Source organism: Dunckerocampus dactyliophorus, chromosome 9, assembly GCF_027744805.1.
Source record: "Dunckerocampus dactyliophorus isolate RoL2022-P2 chromosome 9, RoL_Ddac_1.1, whole genome shotgun sequence".
Classification (NCBI taxonomy): domain Eukaryota; kingdom Metazoa; phylum Chordata; class Actinopteri; order Syngnathiformes; family Syngnathidae; genus Dunckerocampus; species Dunckerocampus dactyliophorus.
Window position 1 is genome coordinate 21,443,352 of NC_072827.1, and position 23,762 is coordinate 21,467,113.

Here is a 23,762-nt window from a genome sequence, read left to right on the forward strand (position 1 = left end):
TTCCATCTTTGTGTTCCCTGGAAACTGCTCCTTTATCCTTCCCCCCATGTCTTCCGCTGATCGAACACAAACGTTGTGTTGCTAATCCAGTGGTGATAGAATTTGGCACACTTTCTTTGGATCACAGCGAGATGCTCAACTTTCATTCTGGTCTCCCCTAGGAACCCCCTCAGCCCTACGAAAGCAACCGACACCAGGTCGCGCCAGTACAAGTACAGAGGGAGGAGGGGGGGAGGGTTTTCCTGTGTTAGACCAAAATAACAAAAAAAAAAAAAAAAGATGTTTTTTTTTTTTTTTGTAATAGCCTTTGAGGAGATCACCAGTATGGAAGCTCATAGGGGATATTTGTGGTTAAATGTTGCAATCCCCCAAAGACCCCCTGTGAGGAAGTAGAATATCAAATATTGTCAAAGGGATGCTTTTTTTGGACAGCATCTCTCAGGCTTCATTAAAATGTTCAACCGCAGCTGTTGTCGGCATAAAAAAAGAATATTCATGGCTGGTGAGATGCTGCCGCCTGACCATGGCATTTATAATCATCAACAATTCCAATTTAAATACCTCATTATACTGTGACTTTTTGCAAAATGTGTTATTTTTTTCATTTACCAACATTTCATCAGTACCAAGTGTATAATTGATTGGATTGACACGCTTCTGATTTAAATCTCTTCGCTGTTTTTAACCAGTGACTTCCTGAGGCCTATAGAAAAGAAAAAATATATTTTCCTCTAATAAAAATTGGCTTTTACGCAACACATCATTCAATTGGTGCCTTTGAAAAAAAACTTATGTGAGGGCAAAAAAAAGGGAAAACCAGTGAGATAGACTTCACAGCACAGAAAGCAAGATGGACATCAATGCCGGCGATGGCTATATTAACCCATGGCTAAATCCCATCACACAAATGTCAGTGTATCCGTGATGAAACCGTGACATTTAGATCCAAGGTCTCCATTGTGGTTTTTGCAGGGAACTGATGCTTGACCATTCTTCTTCTTTGCACCTGCACTGGAAGCACCACAAAAGGTTAGAGATCATAAAAACATAATGTGTTGCTTCTTATTGCATAATACATGGAGTGGGTTATCTATGTATTTTGGTTCTGTTATACTTACTGTATAATAGTTGTCACTATGTATGTTGATGGAACAATGAACATCAACATGCTTCATGTTTTTAGTCCAAAACAACAGCCAAAATGCATCCAGTTGCTAGTAGCCTGGTAGCGCTGATTAGTAGTAGCAGTTGTAGTAGTAATAATAGCATCTATTAGCATGTGTCTTTCACAGAGAACCTAATAAAGCAGGCCTTTGCCATTACACGGAATAGGATAATTAGTGTGACAACGCCAATGCCCGTGTTTGGTGTGCCGTATAAATTAATTGTGAGACAGCAACAATCATTTTCAACACAAGTCCGTAAAATTGCGTCTCAGGTGACACACCAGTCACAGCATTACGGAATACCTTTAGAAAAGGTGCAACCTTGTCTGTTACAGCTCTGATATTACCTCCAAAGAAAGAAAATAAGCAGGTCAACTTTGTTTCCCCATTTGGCATTGTTTATACATGATGTTTCTCCAAGATGGGAAAAAGTAGATTTTTCAGGACAGTGTTAAAGGGGAAAATAGTAAATAGTCCGTCTCAATCGGTTTGCTGGCATTTAATGTTTGTGTTAAAGCAATCATAAAAATATGAATGTAAAAGAGCATCTTTTTTGTATTTTCTTAAATTAACATGGGAATAATTCTATAATAATAACTGAACATATTATTATTTCTATATATGATATTATTATATGTATTGGTTTTGATCATTTTTATAATATTTTAACATCCAATGTATTTTATTATTATTCATTAATAATTAGATTTCTATTAAAGATATGGGGCAAGATATGTACTTTAATTAATTAATGGTTAGTTTTTAAAATTATTACTAATGGATTTTTTTCCCTTATTTCCACAATGCAAATGTTATCTATTCCAAAGTCTCCAAAAAATAGAATAGTCACATGTGAACTGCCAACTACACTTTTATTTTTCCACAACTACGTGTACATTTCTAAATGTGTAATTTGCTGCATGCATGTTACATTTGTTTGCTTATTTGTACATATGGACTTTATAAAGGATAATCCAAATAAGTCTTGTGTTTTCAGCACAAATGTTGAACACCTCACGTACAGCAGCTGTAATACATCCTCTCCGATCACAGCTATTAGTGCAGCGTAGCACGACAAGCCCGATGTGACGCGACCCGACCGCTGGCGAATCTCATGCGACGAGGGCGTACATTTAAGGACAGGACAGTGTGTCACAAAGGCCTCATGTTAACAGAGCAACACCTATGAGCCACTTGACCGAGCGTCACGAGATGTTTAATTATTGCCTCCTTACATTAGCTTGACTTTCTCGCTCTCTCTTTCATCACCCCTTAGGCGTCCATTTTTGGGGGGGTGGGGGTGGGGGTGGGGGGGGGGAGGGGGGGGGGGGGGGATGAGGAGATGAGGACTACCACCGCTCCATCACTAGATCTCTTTTCTCTTCCCTCTGAGATGACTAGAAATGATATCATGACAATTTTTCACGCTCTTTGACCCAGTGATGTTTTACCGACTCATTTGCTATGATACCTTGTTATGCATCCAGCTGTGAATCGGTGACGTGTCATGGGGCTACAAACCCGCCTCCTGCTGGGCCTGGCCAATGACCTGGAAGGCAATAGGGGATGCCAGCGCCTGCAGCATGTGCTGGACTGACAAAGCAGGAGGGTACCGTCAAAAAGCCTCTCGTACAAACTTTGGAGATCACTCTGCTTTTAACAGATGAGTAAGCAGCTCTCTTGACTTTTTTTTCCCCATATAAGCTTATAAGGATCTCGCTCCACCAGTCCGCCGACTTTGGTCGATGCCTGGGCCCCCCCACCCCAAGGGGAGTAGCACAGCGGAAGAAGATCTGGGGTACCAGGATGCAGATGACATGTGGCAGGGTCACTGCGCAGGTTAAGCAACAATTCAGCTGAGTGTAAAGGAAGTGCAGCTTGCTTGGCAATGACCAGCACACCAGCAAGAGAGCACACAATAGAGATTAAACTTTGGCCTTGACATTAACATACCACAAACATGCGTCTATGGATGTAAACACGAGCATGCCATTTTAATATTACATCACATTGCTGTATCATATATCAGGTGAGCTACCACTACAGCTTCATTTAACTACACTGCATACGTCGTTCAAGTGACCCAGGTGGGATATGTGTCATGGCAGATCCCAATCAGGCCTCAATAATAAGGTGAAACCTTGCCAATGAATCCTGGGGCCTGTCCAGGATCTCTTCCTTAACCAGGCCAAGCACTGAGGATGTGGGATAAGCGGTACTACGGAGCTGGATGGCAACTTGATTAATCAAGTCAGGATTTTCTAGTGTGTTCATGTACAAGAGGCGATGTTAGCAGCAGATGACCAATCAACAACACCGGGCCAACTTACTCGACACACATGGAGCACGTAAGAAATATCTGAACGTGCGTTGGCTGCACTAATTACGCATGTGGGGAGCACGTGTGGCGCATGACACACATACAGAGTCCGCAAGTGCAACGTACAAAAAAAAATGGCCAAACCAGACACCAGCAAAATGTACTGTACAACAGACACAGGTTGGCCGTACGAACGACGCAAGAACACATATGAAGTGCGTAAGTTTGTCTTGCAATCTAAAAAAAAAACGGTAAGTGCCCGTTGTTTGATAGGGCAAAGAACCTCTGCGGCATTTCTACGGCCAGCCTAGGGCCCAAGAATCAGCACGTCACATGCGTGCCCTCCGTCCATGTCTTGCATTTTTGCACTCAGATCGGCTGTCTTTTTTCATCTTTAAAATATGTCTATATTTTAATATTTTACTGCCCTGAATGAAAGAATTCTGTCCTGGTGATGACCAGTAGGTGTCAGTTTTCACGTGTTTTGTGGTGACTTTTGCCTTTGTGCCAAATTGTTCCTTTTTGTTAGAATAAAGAAGTGTTGTTGTTGTAGTTGATTGATACCTCAAAGTGCTTATTCCTCCAGAAAATATTGTTATGTAAGAAGACTAGCGAGCTGAGTACGCAATACAAAGTATGTAATACGCAAGAACTGCTTTGAAATATACGTCTGCTAACATTGGCCGAATTACTATTTCATATTACATTTTATTCCTGACACTCGGCTCAAAAAGTGAGCAAATTTAGTGTATTCCCTTGACTGAAAATCTATAACACTTATAGGGGAATTTATCAGGGAATGCTAGCAGTTCAGTGTGATCTTGAAAAAGCCCCTTCCGTCGTAGTGCTGCTCAAATGATTCAATAAATGGTGACGCCATCTTCAAATGTGCTACACAGTGAAATAGCGGCGCTTTCATAGAACATTTTAAGATGAAAGCTTGGAGTTTAGCCTAAGTTACCATGGTGATATACGTGGCTGCGTTAAAAGAGAGCTACCGGAGTATTACAGCAAGCCTCGCTTTAGATTCAACAGACCTTGCTAACCCACTAAATCCGCTTTGCAGTACACCCCTCTGGTCTACCGACTTCTTGTAGTCTACTTCCAAATGAATCCTGGTATGCTGTTTTTTGTAGTTTAGTGGTGATCATCGACAGTCTGTTCTAGTTTTACTTTCGAACAAATCCTGGTCTAACAGCATCCTTTGATCTTCCTGGTCCACCAGCTTTGTGTAGTCAATAAAGCAATAAAAATCCAAATTCACTATTTTATACATTTTTCGGCCTTTTGACTTTTTCCCGTCAGGGCCACAGTGAGTCAGTCACATGTTTGGTTTGGCTTATTGTTTATGCAGGATGCCCTTCCTCTTATTTTTATCCAGGCTTGGACCGGCACTGGACATCTCCAATGGCCGGCTGTTCCCTGGTCAGAAATCGAAGCCGCACCGTCCGCACGAAAGGCATCTGCATGTACCATTACAGCACCATGGAATTCAAAGTCATATTGTAATCATTAATTTCTGCATTCTTCAAGAGAAATTTCCAGATGAGAGACTTCACACGATCTCAAGGCCCTTGATGACTTCTACATTACTGGAATGACGCGGCCGGGACTGATGGAGCTTAGAGTGTCAGGGTGCATTAGCCCCCACGGCCAGAAAACTGGTGGACAGAACCAGTCTGCGCCCCCTGACCCGGCCCGACGCAAGGCTACTGACCCAGCAATTATGAGCAAAACAGATAGAGATGAGAAGCGGGATGACAGATTTGGGTAGAAAAACAAGACGTGAATATTCTCTTTGAGGAAAGAGGAGGTAGAAGTAAACAGTGACGTTCAGTAGCCCCAAAAACACCGGAACTACAATTAAGCTTATTTTTCCTGTTGGGTTCACTCTGATTCACCCTCTCACTTCATTTAACTGAATTAATGAGCAGGTCCAACCAGACTTGAGGATATTAACGTCAAGGTTACTGCTATTTTGATGATGGATGGTCTTGTAGCATAAGGAGTACAGTATCTTGTTAAGATATTGTTAAGCAAAGTATGAGTCTAAAGGCAAAGTACCCTACTTCAGCACCTGTGTACACGCGGTTCACCTGAGGACAACCGCACTCACGGCGCGGTGTAAATGTAGCTTCAGGCTACATCATAAAGGATGGGGCATAATGGCGGTAAATGCGTACAGTGGTAACTGCAAATGTGCCATCTTAGCTGCATGTATCTTACCCAGACTGTCGTTGCGCGTTACAAAATGAGGCGAGCTCATTCATAATTCACTATGACAGCGAAGTTATTAGTCTTTCTCCCTTCAAGCTTGCCGACGCCGCATAAACACGATGAAATCCCAGTTTGCTTAACACGTTGGCGCTGCTGTGAAAAGTGGTCGCAAGTGACTGGTTAGCGGTTAGCATTGCGGTGTGCCGGGGAGAGGAGTGCTAAGTGCTGTGGAAGTGACCCGTGAATTTTTAATACAAGCGAAGTGGTAACAACAAAAGTGACACGGGTGAATAAAATTAGCATGGGACTTGAGTGTTCTGGACACCTGATCAGTGTAGTAAACTGTGTTGTTGCTTCTACTGCAGCGCAGTATACTGTATTTATTCCTTTATAACCCTACTCATGTACTTGCTACAACATTTTATCATTACGACTATTTAGTAGACGTCCATCACTGTTGCATAAATTAGCCAGCATATAAATTTACCCTGAATATAAAACGACTCCTCTTTTTCAAGACACGTTTTTGGGCAAATCTTCAATTTGTTTATCAGTGAAATAACAATTTGTATATTGGATTAATTATATTGGTATAATTAAAACAAAATGTATCATAGTTTTCAGATGCTCATTAATCACCATATTCCTAAAATTGCTATTATAACTCCTCTGTTGTTTGCTAACTTGCCCAGTGTGAGTGACAGGGAAAAAGCTCTGACTCACTTGGGGAAAAATGCCACCTGTTAGCGTATAAATCTCTACACCCCCACCCCAAAATGTTTTTTTTTTCCACAGTTTTCACACTACAGAAGTGTTTTCCTTGCCCCAGAATGCAAATGGTAGGGTCCTTTTATTACTTTTGTCAGAATGGAAGATTTCTCCTACCCCAAAGTCAAAAACAGTACGCTCCCGTCTATTTGTAACCGAGATAAAAAGGGTATCTGGTTTTCTTGCATAGACAACAATTTCAAAAATATTTTTCTACGGATATTTGCAAAAACTCCTTAATTGCCACCAACACACTCCCTACTGACAACTCCAGTGCCCCTCGGTTTAAAAAAAAAAAAAAGTGTTGGCACCTTTTTTTTGGATATAAATATTCAGCCACCTGGGGCATAAGAAAGCTGTCAACAGAACATTTGTTTTCCATTTTTCACCACCCGGAGCACTTACAACGAGGTAGGTGGGGATGGTTCGCGAAGACATGGTGTTAAAAACATTTTGCCCTTTGGTAAAGTTTGGTGGTTTAACAGATGGGGTGATCATCGTCCATTCATACGGTACATACTGTAGCAGCTGCCATCCCTACTCACCATAAGTCCATTCATTACTTCACATTTGGCTGAGTGAAAAACACCAGTGAATGTCAAGTGAACTGTAAGACGAGCCATGTCAGAGGTGCGTTACGTGACCCACGCATGGAAATAAGCTGTTACGCCTCCCCCCCCCCCAATCTCAACATCCAGCCTACCGTAAATAGATCAAAGCACATCTGTTTGGCTGTCCGACAGCCACACATCTCTTAATTGCAAACCAGACCTTAATGGCTCAGAGCGAGCTGTCGGACGCTGAGCGGTTTGGACACGGGTGATGCTGAAGCATATGAGCAGAGTGTTAGCGTCAGTAATTGTCGGACGTGGGGAATTCTCTGGAGCCACGGTGGCGGGCGTCTGATCTCCAGCGGACTGAAATAGATATCACAACTTCAGCCCCAAAGGAAGAAAGTCCTGAAGGGTCGCTGCTGACCACACAGCTGGGATTGGGGTCAAAGGAAGACCCATTTAGTTGGAGAGCAACGTTTTTGCTAAAGACTTCAGGGAGTGACTTTAGCAGCATTTAATCCCAAATGCTCTGTTCAAGGCACAATTAAAAGAAGGAGAACTCAAAAGCGATCAAAGGTGTCAAATTGGGTCCAGCAGAGTCCAAGTCGGTCTCGGCTGGATGGATAAGTACCGCGAGTGACAGGAGAAGCCTCAAGTTGGCCAGTTGTCACAGTGTGACACTGATTCAGCCTAATGAGCGTTCAGCTGTCACCACACATCTGCCCCTCACTCACTTGTAGAATCTGGCAGAGTTGGAAAAAAACCTGCTGCAGTCGCTGCTAGATGCTGGAACTTGAGACGCCCGATACGGTACACGCCAAACAAACCGACTTAAAGGAGCAATTCAAAAGGGACACACACAAACAATCGATCAGAGTGACGGTAAACGACCAGTTTCCAGCTTTTAGCGGCAAACTACACATTTTATCACTCTAAACCAGCAGTCCGAAACTCAAGTTACTGTAGCCGGGGGCTGCTGGAGGTAGAGCCTGGGTGAGGCTGGGCCGCATCAAGTATTAAAAAAAAAAAGGGGTCGCTGGGAATGTTTGTGGCTTCCCAGCATTCCTTGCAGGACTTGTTTTGTGAAAAGTTGCTAAAGTTACATGTTTCGAGTTAACATGTTTTATTATGTTTGTATTATATTGTATTATGTTTGTACATGTTTGTTATTATCTGTAGTAGTTGTCCTGTGTGTTTACTTACCTGTTAAATGTGCTGTCATTCGCCGCACTGTCTATAGTTTATAGTTAGCGTTCTGTCCAGTGAGCTCCTGTTCATTTCACCGCGAGTTCAGTGTTTGCTATTGCTTGCCCAATTAAAGAGCTAAAGTAAGCTGAAGTGCCTTTGACCAACTCTCTGTTTTTTTTCGTTTTAATTATCAAAGACATATCACAACGCCTGTGTTGCAACTAGCAGTGCAGCGTGACGACAAGCAAAACGACAGCAAAGTAGTGAACAGAACACATTACTTTCTGTACTTTTCCAACAGAACACTTTGAGTGACACTTGGAGGTCAACATTTGCCATTAATATCTAAAATTACGCTGACTTTCACATAAAATATCAACGCCCGTTGCGTGAAGCTTTGTGGGGGCATGTCATTTGGGACTCGAAGGTATGTCTCACAGGAAGTACTCGATTAGACGCAGACGTTTATGACAAATACACTTTAAAAACAAAGCTGATATTTCTGGTGTGAGGGTTGAGTAAATATAGTAATTTGTGGGGTCTTTTATTTTATTTTTCATGGTGTCATAAAAAATTAATGGTTAAAAAAAAAGATATATAGGCGGAAGACCTGAAAACGACCTTTTTCTGATTCTTTTAGTGTGTGACAAAGTTTATACTAGCACTGCAAACAACTACTCTAAACGCATTCGCAGCGAAGCTACCATTGTTGTAACAATATGATACTACTGTATCTGGCTAAAGTCTTGTAAAGACAGGGCATTGCCCTGGCAGACAGTATTCATCTCAGAAACAAAACCAAGGATTTTAAAGCTGTGATTTAAAAGGTCAAATTTCATGCATGCATGGCAGGTAAATTAACCATCCTTCATTTACTTACGATAACAAGTGTCACGTTCTTTTGGAGCTTGCAGTTCATGTCGATGAAAGATTATCATTGTGATGCAGAGGATTTGGTGGAGATCAGCCTGGCGCTGATAGGACGCGACAACAAGACAATGAGAGAGACTGTACGTCTTGTAAGGTGATAATGACGATTCGCTGGTCAACGTCTGTGACGTGAGACAAGAAGGGATAAAATTTGAAAATTCCTTGTGGGCATCCTCCTGGAAAATAGCACAAAGGTTTACCAAACATCATTGTGGCGGTGGCACCAATTATTCTTCATCAAATCAAATGGCCTCAGCCCACTTCGAGAAACACGCTGATCACTCCAATGACAGCAACTGTCAGTCTGCCTCCCACCAAAGAGAAGAGGCTGTTGGAATAATTAGTCCATGCCCTGTGAATGTAATACTAATACAACAGCCCTGATGACATCCAAAATATGCGCGTCGCCTTCAGATGACCCAAAAAAGTTGGCGCAGCTCAGCATTTGTTCAAGCTCAGTTGTCAGCAGTTTGGCCCAACATGTATTGTAGGACTTTTATCTCAAAGGTGCATCCAGTATGGGGAGAACAGAAGTTGTTAAAGCATTTAAAGAGTCTAAAATCTATATATAGCATTCATATACAGTACATACATATACTGTATATACAGTAGGTGTAACATGTATGCTGAACTGACGTAACGACATGACGTCAGTGCAAGGAGGGGCACCTTCTGTGTCGTCATTGCTGGAATTGCAACAGGAAAGCAGTGTGGATTATGTATACGCGGCACGGAGAAACACCTTCTCTGGCAGCTAGCCGGGAAGACCCAGTGGGAGGGGTATCGTTTACATACTGTATTAAATACTGTACAAGTATTAAATTGGTACATTTGAAACGGTTGCGGTGCTTAAACACTGCAGGAAACAGTACTTTTTCGGAAAACATACAAATTCTAGTCCAAAAACAATGCCTTTTTGTTTTTATGGAATTTTGTGACATGCAAGTTGAACAGATAGAAATGTAAATAGTTCAATAATGTACTTAAAATGACAACTTAGTAATAAATTCAACAAGAGGAAATAAAATCCACATCAAATGAATCACATTAAGCGCAGCAAAACCAGCAGCAATGCAGAACACCGGGAATGTCCAAAACAATTGCCTGATTTTACAGTAATTTGAGTGCACACACTCCACACAGAAACTGGTTATTGATACACAATTCTGGCAATGTTTGCTAGTTAATTCTACATGCAGGAGTTGCATTGGTGGATAATGAGGAACAGTTTACAGCAGCACCGGTGCCATTACGATACCAGGTTTCGGTACGAACCCCTACGACCCAACACCCTGCAGGGCAGGGGAGCTGCCTACCACCACTAGCCACCCCAGAGGGCGGTAGAGGGGGCCACACAACATATGTTTAGCCTGACGACCAGGCTAAATGCTAAACTGTGACTCTGGTTCTATCTGTTCTATCGATCATCATTATCAGTTATTAGTGGTGAGTGCCTATACTTTTTACAATTTAAAATGTTATGTTTAAGAAGTGATGAATGTGAGTGTGAATGCTTGTTTGTCTATATGTGCCCCGCCATTGGCTGGAGACCAGTCCAGGGTGTACCCCGCCTCTCACCCACCTCGTGAGGACAAGCGGCATAGAAGATGGATGGGTGGATCCCCGTGAGGCATATTTCGCACTTAAACCTGGATTGTACATTTATCATTGTGCTTGTTAGCTAACGGCTGAGGGTTTTGGAGCTAAATCTAACAGTAACTTTTTTTGTAATTGTTGATGGGGTTTGGAGTGAGAAGAGCAATTTGTGTGTCAAAAATAGGCATTTTTATGGGCTTATCAATTACTGGAGGACTGACTTTCTTTGAATGCCTTTAAATCCAAATTGAAAATTCAAGAGGTTAGCTCAATAACTTGTACTTGTTTTTAATTATGTTGCATTGTGAATGTGGCGTTATCTGAGTTTGATGTATTGTGTGCAATGTAAGTTTGTCCCTCTTGAACAGGACTCCTTTCAAAAAGAGGTTCTTAATCTCAATGGGATTTTCCTCGTTAAATAAAATAAATAAATGTGCGGTTTTTAACCATTTGCCGGTGGTCCCGAACGTTCGCTGGCATCGACTGTATGGAGACCAATGTTGTTGCCCGCAGGCCCGCAAAGTAGCTAAGACTTAAAATCAATCAATAGAATAATTGGAATTCAAACTCCACACAGAGATGTCCAACGGAGATTTGAACGTAAGCATGTATCGCTGTCCAATATGAATTTTATATGACACTTTGGTGCTAATATTGCTGTACATCTGATCGTTCGGTTACAGTATTGTCACTCAGTAAAGTGCACACAGTTGTTCTGTGTAAAAGGCAAAAGGGGGACACACGCAGCGACCTAACAATTTTAATGTAAAAATACTGCACCCCAAGTTAGACCCAATGAGATGTGACTGGTTTGATGTACCGTTTCAGGTTGTTGCCGACTTAATCCCTCCAAAACCAATGAGGTTCTGCACTGTAGCTGACCTCTGACCTCTCATTTAGCCATGAACTGGCAAGTGGGTTGAAATGAGTCTCACATGATTTTAACGTCACAGGTGCAAAACAGGTCTGTTTGGGTCTCAAAACAGAAGTAGAAATACTCTCAGGACATTGAATTAGGTACACGTGCAAAATACAAACTGTGAAATGTTACGAAGATGGAGCCGTCTCGATTGGAAAAAACAACACAAAAATGGACAGCCACTGTGCTGACACACTAAGTGTGAACGTAGTGTCTACCTGTGAGCGTAATAGTGCAGATGTGGGAGTGGAAGAGGATTAGGGGGATGTGTGTGGGGGTGGAGGAGGGGGCGCTGCTGCTGTGGTGATGATGAGACCAGACACGAGCCACATGAGGCCCCCCCTCCCAACAATGTGCCCTGCAGTATGTATGTCCAGCAGTCTGTTTTGAACACACACACACAGACACACACACGCACATACTCAATTTGTGTAATTACTACACAAAAAAAGCCTAAGCAGCAAAAAATATTCTAAATTTTAATGCTGCAAAGGTAATAAAAAGATCTTAAGGTAAAAATAAAGTCATCTTGACACGCTGATGTCTAGCTATGATTTCTGGGGTTTGTACCCCCTCTGGTGGTGCCATATTTTATTGCAGGAAATGTCACTTTTCCTACAGTAACAGCACCACATCGTCCACAAATGAAACCTACACTTAAACCTACCGAAAAATTTAACAAAGGATCAGATCTACCTCTTATATTAATTGATTAATTAGGGAAAGTTATGCACATTTTTCCGTATAACACAGTATTGCAGAGGCTATCGCAAGGCCTAATTATTTAGATTAAGCGTGTGCAGAGGGGGAACAAACGCATTTTTAGAATAATATTTAAAAATATTTAGGATTTTTAAAAATATTTTAACATATATATTTTTTGTTTTTTATGACAAAACTAGAATTCTTATTTCTAGTATTATGTACTGTAATGGATTTTATATCTGGTATTCAGGAGGAGACCTTTGTCATTTGTACTCACATTTCCAGAATAATCATATTTTCTTATCATTCTATTCAGTCCCACGTGGGAAAATAAAAGTAAACTTCAGCTTTACAGGTGCCGTGTCTGCTCTGCAGGTGCTGTTGGTGTTACGTACCTTTTATTTTATTTGACCTTTTTTATGGGGTATGGAGTTTATTTATTAAAATGGACAACACAACGTGCAAAAGAGAGGAGAGCACTATGTGATAAATATAATATAAAGTTCAACAAGCCACAGACCTCCACAGAGTTTCACGTTAATTTTTACGTCATGCTTGTCGGTAGCAAACTTCACTATTATGGCAAAGTCCCTCTGCATTCAAGTGACATTGCTGGTTGCTTCACACGCGATTTCAAACATCATGTGTAGACCCACGCTGGCACCTTACAATGTTGTGGCCTCCACAAGTCAATCCCAGTTTGGTTCAGCCACACACCACACTGGTCGTCCTCCACCATGAGGGTGCCGTTAAAGCGATATGCCCTCCGGGGGTGTTCTCTTTCTAGGAACACAGTTGCACCATTGACCATTGTATCATTCTCTTCAAACCACTTTGTTTCACCCCTCCTGACCTCAGCCACCTTCCATGGTGGAAGCCCACCCCTGACTTGGCAAGCAGAAAAAGGTCACGTTTGTGAGATGTGACTTATACTTGTTCCACGCTGGGTCGTCACTTTCAATTTCCTGAGACTTTTCATGTCATGCACTCATCAGCCCAGATAGAGATGCACATACTCCACTAGCTGCTCCATGTGATGATATATCACTGTACTGTTAGCTTTGTATATACACATCTATTTATATTATAACTCAGATTTATTAAATGAATGGAGTCTGTAGCGCGTATGTGAAGCACAGCGGGCTCCTAACCTGCAGGTGACCGTGTCCATGACACCATGCTCTACACCGTGACCTAAGCGAGCAGTGCTGTAACCACACTTGACTGCTGACAATGTGTGTGACCTTTTGCCGATCCGGAGGCCATCTATTTGAATTACAGCTATGCAGGTGATACTACATCACACTTACTATTTCTGCTCTCTGTTTACTCAGTCAAGCTGTAGGACACACGTTACCTAGCCCAGGGAGGTTATGTTTCTTTCTTAACAGGTTTACTACTACAGGAACTACTTAGCGCTCAAGGAAAAAGTCACTTATATTTCCACTTTTGTAGTTGTCAAGATTGGCCTCAGCCATTGTGCTGGATCCCAATAAGCAGAGGAGAGACAAGTCAGTGTAACAAAAGTTTAACAAAAAGTGACTCACAGGGAGTAAAACACAAAAAGGTAAATGTACAACAGAAACTCAGGGCAAGCCACAGGAAAAAAAGCATACAAAAACTAGAGGCGCTGATTACACGGACGAGCAGGGAAAAATGGAACACAAAAATGCACAGCAGTACTACCAGGCTGGCAGAACAAGAACGAAAAATCACTGCAACAACTAGCAGGACGTAGATAGCAAAAAGTACAGCAGAAAATCACGCTGCTGGAATAGCCAAGCAGGGAACAATAGTCACAAAACACGGGGTGACCAGAAAGTAGCACGAGCCGAAAACTACACGAAGCAGACATGAACATGGACCAGGCGAGTAGCAAGTAACGATCTGGCAATGATTAGACAAGCGTGTGCTGCTTACAAAGTGGCTGGGAAGTTGGTTGTAGGTGTGCTCAGGTGGCTCCTCCCAAGCCTGCCGGCAGTGCACTGCAACCAAACACAGACAGGCGGCAGCAGAGCAGCACAACAGATCATGACAGTATCCCCCCCCTCTTATAAGGCGGCCCCTGGCAGCCTACCTGGCTTATCTGGATGGAGAGAGTGGAAGTCGCTGATGAGTGACAGGTCCAGAATACAGGAGCGGGAGATCCATGATCGTTCTTCAGATCCGTATTGCTCCCAGTCGACCAAATAGTGGGATACCATGGATGCGGAAAATGTGCTTGACAAGCAGCTGGGCAGTCTCAAAAGCGGAAGGTAGCTTGGACATGGCAATGAAGTGGGCCATCTTGGAGAATAGGTTGACCACATTGAGTATGTTTTACCACAAGCAGCTGGGAGTCCGGAGACGAAGTCCAAGGCAATAAATGACCAGGGGCGAGCAGAGATGGGTAGAGGCTGAAGTAGTCCGGCAGGTGATCGGTGAGATGGCTTGCTCTTGGCACAGACAGAGCAGGCCCCGACAAACTCCTTGGCATCCTAGGCTCCTGAGGGCCAGCAGAATCTTTGTGCCACCATAAAGTGAGTACGCCGAATTCTCGGGTGGCAGGCCACCTTAGACTTGTGAGACTTGTGGAGTACCTCGGATCTGATTTCCTGTGGCATGAACAGCTTGCCCTCCGAGCACTCCTCCAGCACTTGCACGTCTTTTGTTGCTGCTGACACCCTCTTCTCTACCTCCCACTGGAGCGCCCCCAACACTCTGGCTAAAGGTAGGATAGTGTCTGGTGTTCTCTCCACCTCAGCCGGGCCGAACACCCTGGTGAGTGCATCCGGCTTGACATTCCTAGATCCGGGTCTGCAGGTGATGGAAAAGTCAAATCTGGTAAGGAACAGTGACCGAGCCTGGCGGGAGTTCATATGTTGAGCAGATCTGATGTATGCTAGGTTTTTATGGTCCGCTACCACAAGGAATGGCAGGGCCGCGCCCTCCAACCAGTGTCTCCAATCCCGCAGCGCGAGGACGATGGCCAGCAACTCCCGATTACCCACATCATAATTGCGCTCCGCTGTGGTGAGGCGACGTGAGAAGAACGCACATGGGTGGAGTTCCTGGTCGACTGGGGGCCGCTGGGACATGACCGCTACCACTCCTGTATCCGAAGCGTCAATCTCAACACAAGATTAGAGAGAAGAATCAGGGTGAATAAGAACAGGAGCGGAAGTAAACAATGTCTTGAGCTTAACAAATGCCGCCTCGGCTTCTGGGGTCCAAACAAAAGGTATTTTACTAAATGTAAGCCTTGTCAGAGGTTTGGCTTTGCAACTGAAGTTGCGAATAAATCTTCGATAGAAGTTAGCGAACCCAAGAAACCTCTGCAAGTGCTTTCTTGATGTAGGGGAAGGCCAATCGACCACCGCCTGTACCTTAGCGGGATCAGCTCTAAGTCTGCCCTTCTCCACAATGTACCCCAGAAACGAGACAAATATTGAATGGAACTCGCACTTTTCGGCTTTAATGTAAAGGCGGTTCTCATGGAGTCGCTGAAGCACCCGCCGCACATGTTGAACATGCTCCTGCAGGGAAATGAGAAAAATCAGGATGTCATCCAAGTAAACAAAACAAATTTGGTTGAGCATGTCTCTGAGTACATCATTAATGAGGCTTTGGAATACGGCGGGTGCATTAGTAAGGCCAAATGGCATAACAATTATTAGAAATGGCCAAGTGGCGTATTAAATGCGGTCTTCCACTCGTCTCCCTCTTCGATACGAGGTGGTAAGAATTTCTAAGGTCGAGTTTGGTAAACACTTTAGCAGAGTGCAATGAAGAAAAGGCTAAGTCCATAAGTGGAAGGAGATAGCGATTCTTAACAGTGATATCATTAAGTCCCCAATAATCGATACAAGGTTGCAAGGTTTTATCTTTTTTTTCCACCAAGAAAATTCCGGCTCCTAAGGGAGAAGAAGATGCCCGGATAAGCCCCAAGGCCAAAGAAGAAGAAATATATTCTTTAAGTGCCTGTAGTTCGGGTCCTGAAGTATTAAAAAGCCTCGCGTTGGGTAGAAGAGCTTCTGGTAACAATTTAATGGCACAGTTATAGGGTTGATATGGAGGTCATTTCTGATCCTTGTCTTTATTAAATGCTAACTTGAGATAATAATATACCTCCGGTACCCCCGATAAATTTCTTCCGGCTCGGGACTAACCAAAGGGCTATCAGTGACTGTCAGAGGACTATAAAAAATGGATTATAAAAAAACAACTTCACTGTTGATATAGTCACTGTTGATCTCTCCTCAAAACATGCCCAGTCCAGTTCCAGTGCTGCTCTGTTTCATGCTATCGATGCTGTCCACTTGTGCTAATTTGCCTGTATCGTACATTGTTCTGACATTCCAAAATCCTATCCTAGTCTTAAATTTGGCGCTCAGAAAATTCCAACTTTTCGCAACTGGCTCACTTTCAGCTTTCACCAATGGTATTCATTCTGGGGGCGTGTTTGTTCATGTTAGTTGATTTAGCTTGCTCAAGTTACATAGTCTTTCACAATATAAATGTTCATCATTTGAATCTTTTTTCAATCTTGTTGAGTTCTTGTGTGCATGCTTCCCTCATAAATACCACAAACCACCGGATAGTGTTGATGTACGCTAGTATAACATTACTTGTAAAGAAGCTCTATGTCCCATCTGCCATCTCCAAATGCCAAGGTGGGTAACCTCAAAAGATGGAACCGGCTTGAAACCTCAAAGTTACCCTTTTACAAACACACGCCACATCTACTAAAAAGCTTCACATTGCATTTGTGGTTAGTTGTACGGTGATACAATAGCTTGCTGATTGTGTCTTAGGTATGATAGCAATGCAATGTCGTGAGCGTTTTTGCACTGCACGGTGCATCAAAAAGTTTCTAATGTGAAAAAAGAGGTGGGATGTGAGAGCGTCACACATGTACTTCCAAGTATTACCACTCCATATGCAGTTAGGGGAAACGCACAAAGCAGCACAACCAGTAGTTCATCTTTTACTGTTGGTGTAGTGCTTCACACATACTAGTGATCCTTCAGGTGTGATGGCTACTGACAACACCACCCTGGACTCTCCCAACGGGAGCAGCTGTGACGTGTTTGTCTACCAACAAGCCGCAGTGGTCCTCTTCCCCAGCTTCTACTCGCTGGTATTAATCATCAGCGTGTGTGGCAACACTTTGGTCCTCTTGGTGATCTGCAAGAAGCAACAAAAGTTCAATTCCACCGCCGTCTACCTGCTCAACCTGGCCTTGTCGGACAGCCTCTTCACACTGACACTGCCAGGCAGGATTGTTTACTACATCCTGCACTTCGACTGGCCCTTTGGAGACCTACTGTGCAGAATGAGTACGCTTCTATTCTTCGCGAACACCTATGCAGGTAAAAGACACACCTCAGTCAGTTAGACTTTTGTTTGTTCCTTTTAAGTTGGTTTGTTTGTTCGAGTTAAATGGTTAGTTTGTTTAAGTCAGTGGGCTAGATTGTTTAAGTTAGTTGGCTAGGTCGTTTGCTTGAGTCAACTGGTTTATTTGAGTTGGTTGGTATGTTACAGTGAGTAACTTGGATGGCTTTTTTTTTGCATCCTCTTTTGTTTGGTTAGTTTGCTGATTTGTTTGAGTTAGTTGACTCTGTGATTTGTTTCAATTTACTGCTTAAAAGTATTACTGCAATTAAGACGTTTTGTCATGTACTGTAGGTATTGGCTTCATGACCTGCATCAGTCTGGACCGCTACCTGGCCGTTGTGCACCCTCATCGGCTGCGCTGTCTGCGGCAGATCAACGTGGTCCGCTGGGTCTGCTGTTTGGTTTGGGCTCTAGTGTCTGCGCAGGTAGCTCCTCTGCTCTTCCGCAGCATGCTGCAGCAGCAGCACGGGAGGCGGACCTGCATGGAGTACTTCAATGTGGACGGCTCCCGCTGGATGCCACACTTCCTACTTCTGGCCTGTGTTGTCTCCTTCTGCATCCCCCTGGTTGCCATCCTGGGCTCCTACGCTAGGATCCATTTGAAGCTGCGACTGGCGGCCGGGCGCAACTCCGCGGGCTTGTCGAGGAAGAACCACAGAGCCAACGCTATCATCCTTCTCATCCTCCTGACCTTTGTCGTGTGCTTCAGCCCTTACCACCTCAATGTGATGCAGTTCATGTGCAGGAAGATGCACCATGAGGTCACCTGTGAGGAACTGAGGGCCTTCAAGGTCTCTTCACAGGTACTGTACGGTTGGAAGACACTTCCAGCATCTTGCAGTGGAATTTATGACTAAAAATACCGTTTAGGCTAGTTAGCAAGTGCAGCTATGTAAATCAACAGAATGCAGTTTATTTTTCCTGTACATGTCACACCTGCTGCTAGGTCTTTTAGGACCCAAAATGTGCAAAAATATGAGGACCAATAGCAGCATTGCACTACTAGTGTCACATAAAACTGGCTTGCCTTACGTCACATTGCTTATTGGACGTGCGAATAGACAGATAGATAGATACTTTATTGATCTCCAAGACTGATGTTGCTGTCACGTTAATAAGCTTTTCCGGTGCATGATATGCTGTCCTGTGCTATACCCTGCTGAACTCAGGAAGAAGAAAAATAAAGATTGATAGCACTACACTGGGGATGGGCTTTTTCAGTTTTCAGCAATGTCACTGTTACCACGTAAATAATACTGTATAAGGTTTTTACATGTATGATATTCAGCATCTCTTTGGCTTTGTTCTGACCACAGCACGCCATTCAGGCATTGTATTTGCTCTTTCTAATGACATTACAATAGATTTATGTTAAGTTACGCTCGTAATATGCTTGATGGGGCACTGCCCTGCTTGCCACTTGTGCAAAACCAACACTGACAAAAACAATAATACAATGATCCCATTGCAGATTACAGTCTCCCTCATGAATTTCAACTGCTGCCTGGACCCAGTCATCTACTTCTTCGCCATTAAGACATACAAGCAGCGAGTGATGAGCCTGTTTCGGGAGCGCTTGTGCACTTCCACTACTGCCACCTCCAGTACCGCTTCATCCAAAACGACAGCTGAGAACAGCAGCAGCAACAGCTAAGACACCACAACTTGGGACATTTCATTTCACTTCTGTTGTAGTTTTGTCCCATTTCTTCAACATTACAGTCTTTCATTTCTACAGCCTATGGCTTTTGTTGCCTCCACATTAAAGTAGATAGTTTGTGTATTTGGGTATGATTCGTGATTGGTGTTCATGTTTGGGTTTTAGCTGAAAAATTTGGAACAATTCTAAGTATAATGCGTTGCGTGGGATGTTCGAGGTGAATGCCATCACCACTTCCTCATGCACTGTTCCTGCACCCCTTGCACAGGCCTCTTCCCTACTTGCTGTGATGTGTGTGTGTGTGTGTGTTGCCGCAGCTGTTGTGGCATGTTTAAAGTATATCAGCGTATCAGAGTATAGAATGTCCTCAAATTTCATCACTGGATCACGTGTTGACATAAAAAAGCACACGAGAAAGTGCTGCATAGTTTATACACTCCTGATCAAAATGTTATGACCAGTAGAAAAATTGCAATAGTTTATATGTTGCACTGTTGAATCTTAAGGAGGTTCCAAGTAGAGCTTCACAATGCAAAAAGAAAAAAATGGGGGTGAGACAAATATATTTTGAGTAAGCAATTTATTGAAAACAAGCATTAAAGTGAAATTAGCTGTCCATCACCTGATCAAACGTGTTAGACCAGCGCTTTTATGAGTCGACATCTTGGCAAAAATGTGGATTCAATGTCATTTTCTGTCCGTTATTCACACTGTCATGATCTCTTGATGGCAAAGGCACTTTTGAACGCGGTCGCCTTCTGGGCTTTACGCTTTTTCACTAACCTTTTTCACTAGGAGCACAGGTGCTCCTGACAAAATTCAGGAGCAATGTGAAATTTCTTAAATAACAAAACACTCAAACAGCGGACAGAGTAACACTCTTACATATAAACACCACACATGTACTAAGCCCTAGGTTCCCAAAGTGGGGTACACCAATTATAACGGGGGTACTTGAATACAAATGAAACAATTAGCGCCTTAAACTCACATTCCCGAGTGCGCCTGAACGCCTCACGCCGCAAGGAGAGCGGAGCAGGAGGGAGATAAGTTGTTCATTGCGCTGTGTCCAACTATGAACAAATAAGTAAGTTTGATGATTATTTTGTGCATTAAAAGTGATTCATCTTGAAGATTTCCTTTCCACAAATTAACGGCACCTTTGTCATCATCTCCCACCGTCCCAACTAGCAGTCAAGGCTAAACCAATTCACAATTCCCTCCTTTTTATTTCACATTTTCGTTGTGAAATAACACGCAGCGCAGTAAGTAGCAGTAAAGTAGTTACGCCCTCTTTAACTGACGCTTGTGTTCATTAGCTTGCTTTAAATGCGCAAGTGTTGCCACAGCATTGGCATTGGCATTAGCATTAGCATGGCCTGTGCAGGAAGTGGACAACAGCAGTTTTTAGAGCCATAAACACTTAAGAACGTGTCTCATATGAGTACATGTTTGCTAATATATTCAACAGGGTCATACAACTTATCAAAGTCTTCATTCACATATCAGTTTTGCTGCCCACAGAGATTCAAACAGTTTTTGATCTGCAGTGTATCTTAATGCAAAGACAAAAAATCACTGACTGCACTTTAGTATTTTGCTGCCCTCCTGTGCCTCCTTGTGGTAAATGCAAGCTGCTGTCTGCTGCCAGTGTATGAACAGATAAACGTTTAAATCACCAATGCTGCAGCACCTCTCCCTAGCCAGAAGGTGACACTGTTCCTCCAACACCGCCTCAAAGAGAGAGAGAGGAAAGCGGAACTACACAATCCAGTCATGCTTGTTATTAAATAATAGTTAACAATAACAATAACGATAGTTACTTAACATTCTGACAATCATTGTTTCATTCCTCTTAGTTCATTTAATATGAAATCCAACTGACAGTTTTGATACCCTCTAAAAGTATTTTTGGTGTAGAAACAAGGAGCAGACCGCATTCGCTTCCTGTGCAACTATTGCAGTCTTATCTCGACCGCACGTTGAACCAGGCAGCCTGGTGTCACGCTAGCTATCTTCAACAACAGAGTCATACATTGTTAACAACAATAACTGCGACAAAAGACAAACGATGGAATGACACGAGAGAACCCAATTTACTTGATAGAGCATCGGTTGAAAGGTACAACGATGCACCGGTGGACATTTCAACAGAGGATGTCTCCCGCACAACTTCCGTCATTATGTAAAGGATGTGCAGTGCATTGATGAGAATCCCATGCCATTTGTCACGATATCAGCACTCACGCCACATAACTTGTTGAACACTCAAAGTGCAAAGCGCATTTTAAAGAAAGGAGTGGTGTGAGAACAGTTTACTTTTCCTCGGGCATTGAGCGACCATTGTTGTCTAAAAATAGCAGCCAAATAGGCACAGCGGGCCTTGTGTGGACCTGTCAGCGAGAGGCACGACTGTCGGAGGCCCCCAGTGAGTCACAACCACGTCTACGGCCATGAGGAAGTTGGAACGCTTCCTCTGCCTCACCGCCGGACTTGTTTTGAACAAACGGCGGCTGTGGTTCATTAGCAGAGAGAATATGACGGCTGCATTCATTGGCGCTAGCAAAACAATCTCGCCCATTTCCCGAAGTGGTACCATGTTGCGTTATCTTGATTTCTGTTGGACCGTTATTAAGAACAACACCCAAATACACTCCCTGACCAGCAGTAGATACACCTCCAAGCGCTCCATCAACTTCAGACCTTAAGAAAATAACAATACTTTCCATAGAAAATAACTCCTTCCATGGTGAAATTGTCGCAACAATACAATCTTCTTTTGACTGTACAGGTAATGTTTTGAAGTCTTAACTGTCATACACATGTACACAGAGGTTAGCCATTGTATAAGAATTCTAAAATAAAGTAAAACAGCTGACATTTTGGTAACAGGAAGGTGTTTTGCAGAGCAGTACTGTCACCTAGTGGGGTTTTATAGGTACTGCTGGAAGTGTTGTGTTAGCATGCTTTTTGATTCAAGTCAAAAATGGACGCAAAATTTCACCCTGGTTCGTGTACATTTCCCGGTTAGCGTACAATATGGTGTATGTCTTGTGGTGTTATTAATATATATATATATATATATATATATATATATATATATATATATATATATATATATATATATATACACACACACATATATATACATATATATATAGTGCTAGTGGTTAGCACGGCCAACACAGTCACAGTCAGGGATCGGGAAGACCTGGGTTCGATTCTCCCTTTGGCATTTCTGTGTGGAGTTTGCATGTGCGTGCGTGGGTTTTCTCCGGGTACTCCGGTTTCCTCCCACATTCCCAAAAACATGCAGGTGAGGTTAATTGGAGACTCTAAATTGTCCATTGTTTGTCGCCCGAAGTCAGCTGGGATAGGCTCCAGCATGCCCCCACGAACCTAATGAGGATAAAGCGGTATAGAAAATGGATGGATGGATATACAGTATATATATATATATATATATATATATATATATATATATATATATATATATATATATATATATATATATATATATATATATATACTGTATATATATATATATATACACACACACAGTGTACACACTCCTGATCATGATGATTAAGACCAGTTGAAAAATTGCTAGAATTTCAGTTTAATTGTTGTTTTCAATAAATTACTTTTTCAAAGGCTTTTTGTCTCACTTCCCCTTCTTGTTTTTGCATATTGTAGCTCAGGAGTGTATGTGTATACTCCTGATCAGGAGTGTACATGTAGAATACACTAAAGGCTTTAAAGTAAGTAGAGTGGTGAACCCGTCACCATTTTAAAATTATAGTCATAGATTGCATGTTTGAGAGAAAATATTGCACTGTAGGAACCCAAATTGTTGAACAATTTGGAATTTGAGACAAGTTTGGGGTGTGGGCAGCTTTAAAGTCACACCACCCTCATGCGTGACTTCATGTAACGGATGCCAGCCTGTGAGGCTGTGCGAGTGCACGTTGGTAAACCTCACTCCCTCTGCCTTAAGAGCTGCGCTGAACACGCGGCCGACAGTCCGGGCTTTTAGCCGTGTGGTCAGCGCTCTCGCCTCCCATTACGAAGGTCCTGTGTTTGAGCCCTGGTGCGGGCGGTGCGAAACAGGGCGGGTTACATTCACATGAGATTTTCGCTTTTTCTTTGCCTTTTTGTGGCTTTTTTTGTGACCTAATAAGGACTTTAAAGAGAAAAATAATACGTGTAATTTAATATAGCGTAAGCAAACTAGCGTACAAGTCTAAGAGGGTGTTTTATTCCTGAAAAAAACAATGAAGTGAAAAATACAGGTTGTCTTATAGTGTATTTGGGGTTTAGCGGTTCACACATGCAAAGCAACAGGTGGCGTCAAAACAACTTT

The 23,762-nt window shown here is 42.8% G+C and overlaps 1 protein-coding gene across 1 annotated transcript; it reads left to right on the forward strand.

Annotated features, from left to right (window-relative positions):
- Positions 1 to 17,377: 17,377 nt before the first annotated feature.
- Positions 17,378 to 19,520, forward strand: si:ch211-184m13.4 (uncharacterized protein LOC798560 homolog). The gene is made up of 3 exons (XM_054787777.1): positions 17,378 to 17,714; positions 18,031 to 18,542; positions 19,211 to 19,520. The coding sequence occupies exons 1-3, from the start codon at positions 17,378 to 17,380 to the stop codon at positions 19,391 to 19,393; spliced, it is 1,032 nt and encodes a 343-aa protein (XP_054643752.1). The 3' UTR covers positions 19,394 to 19,520.
- The last annotated feature ends 4,242 nt before the right edge of the window (positions 19,521 to 23,762 follow it).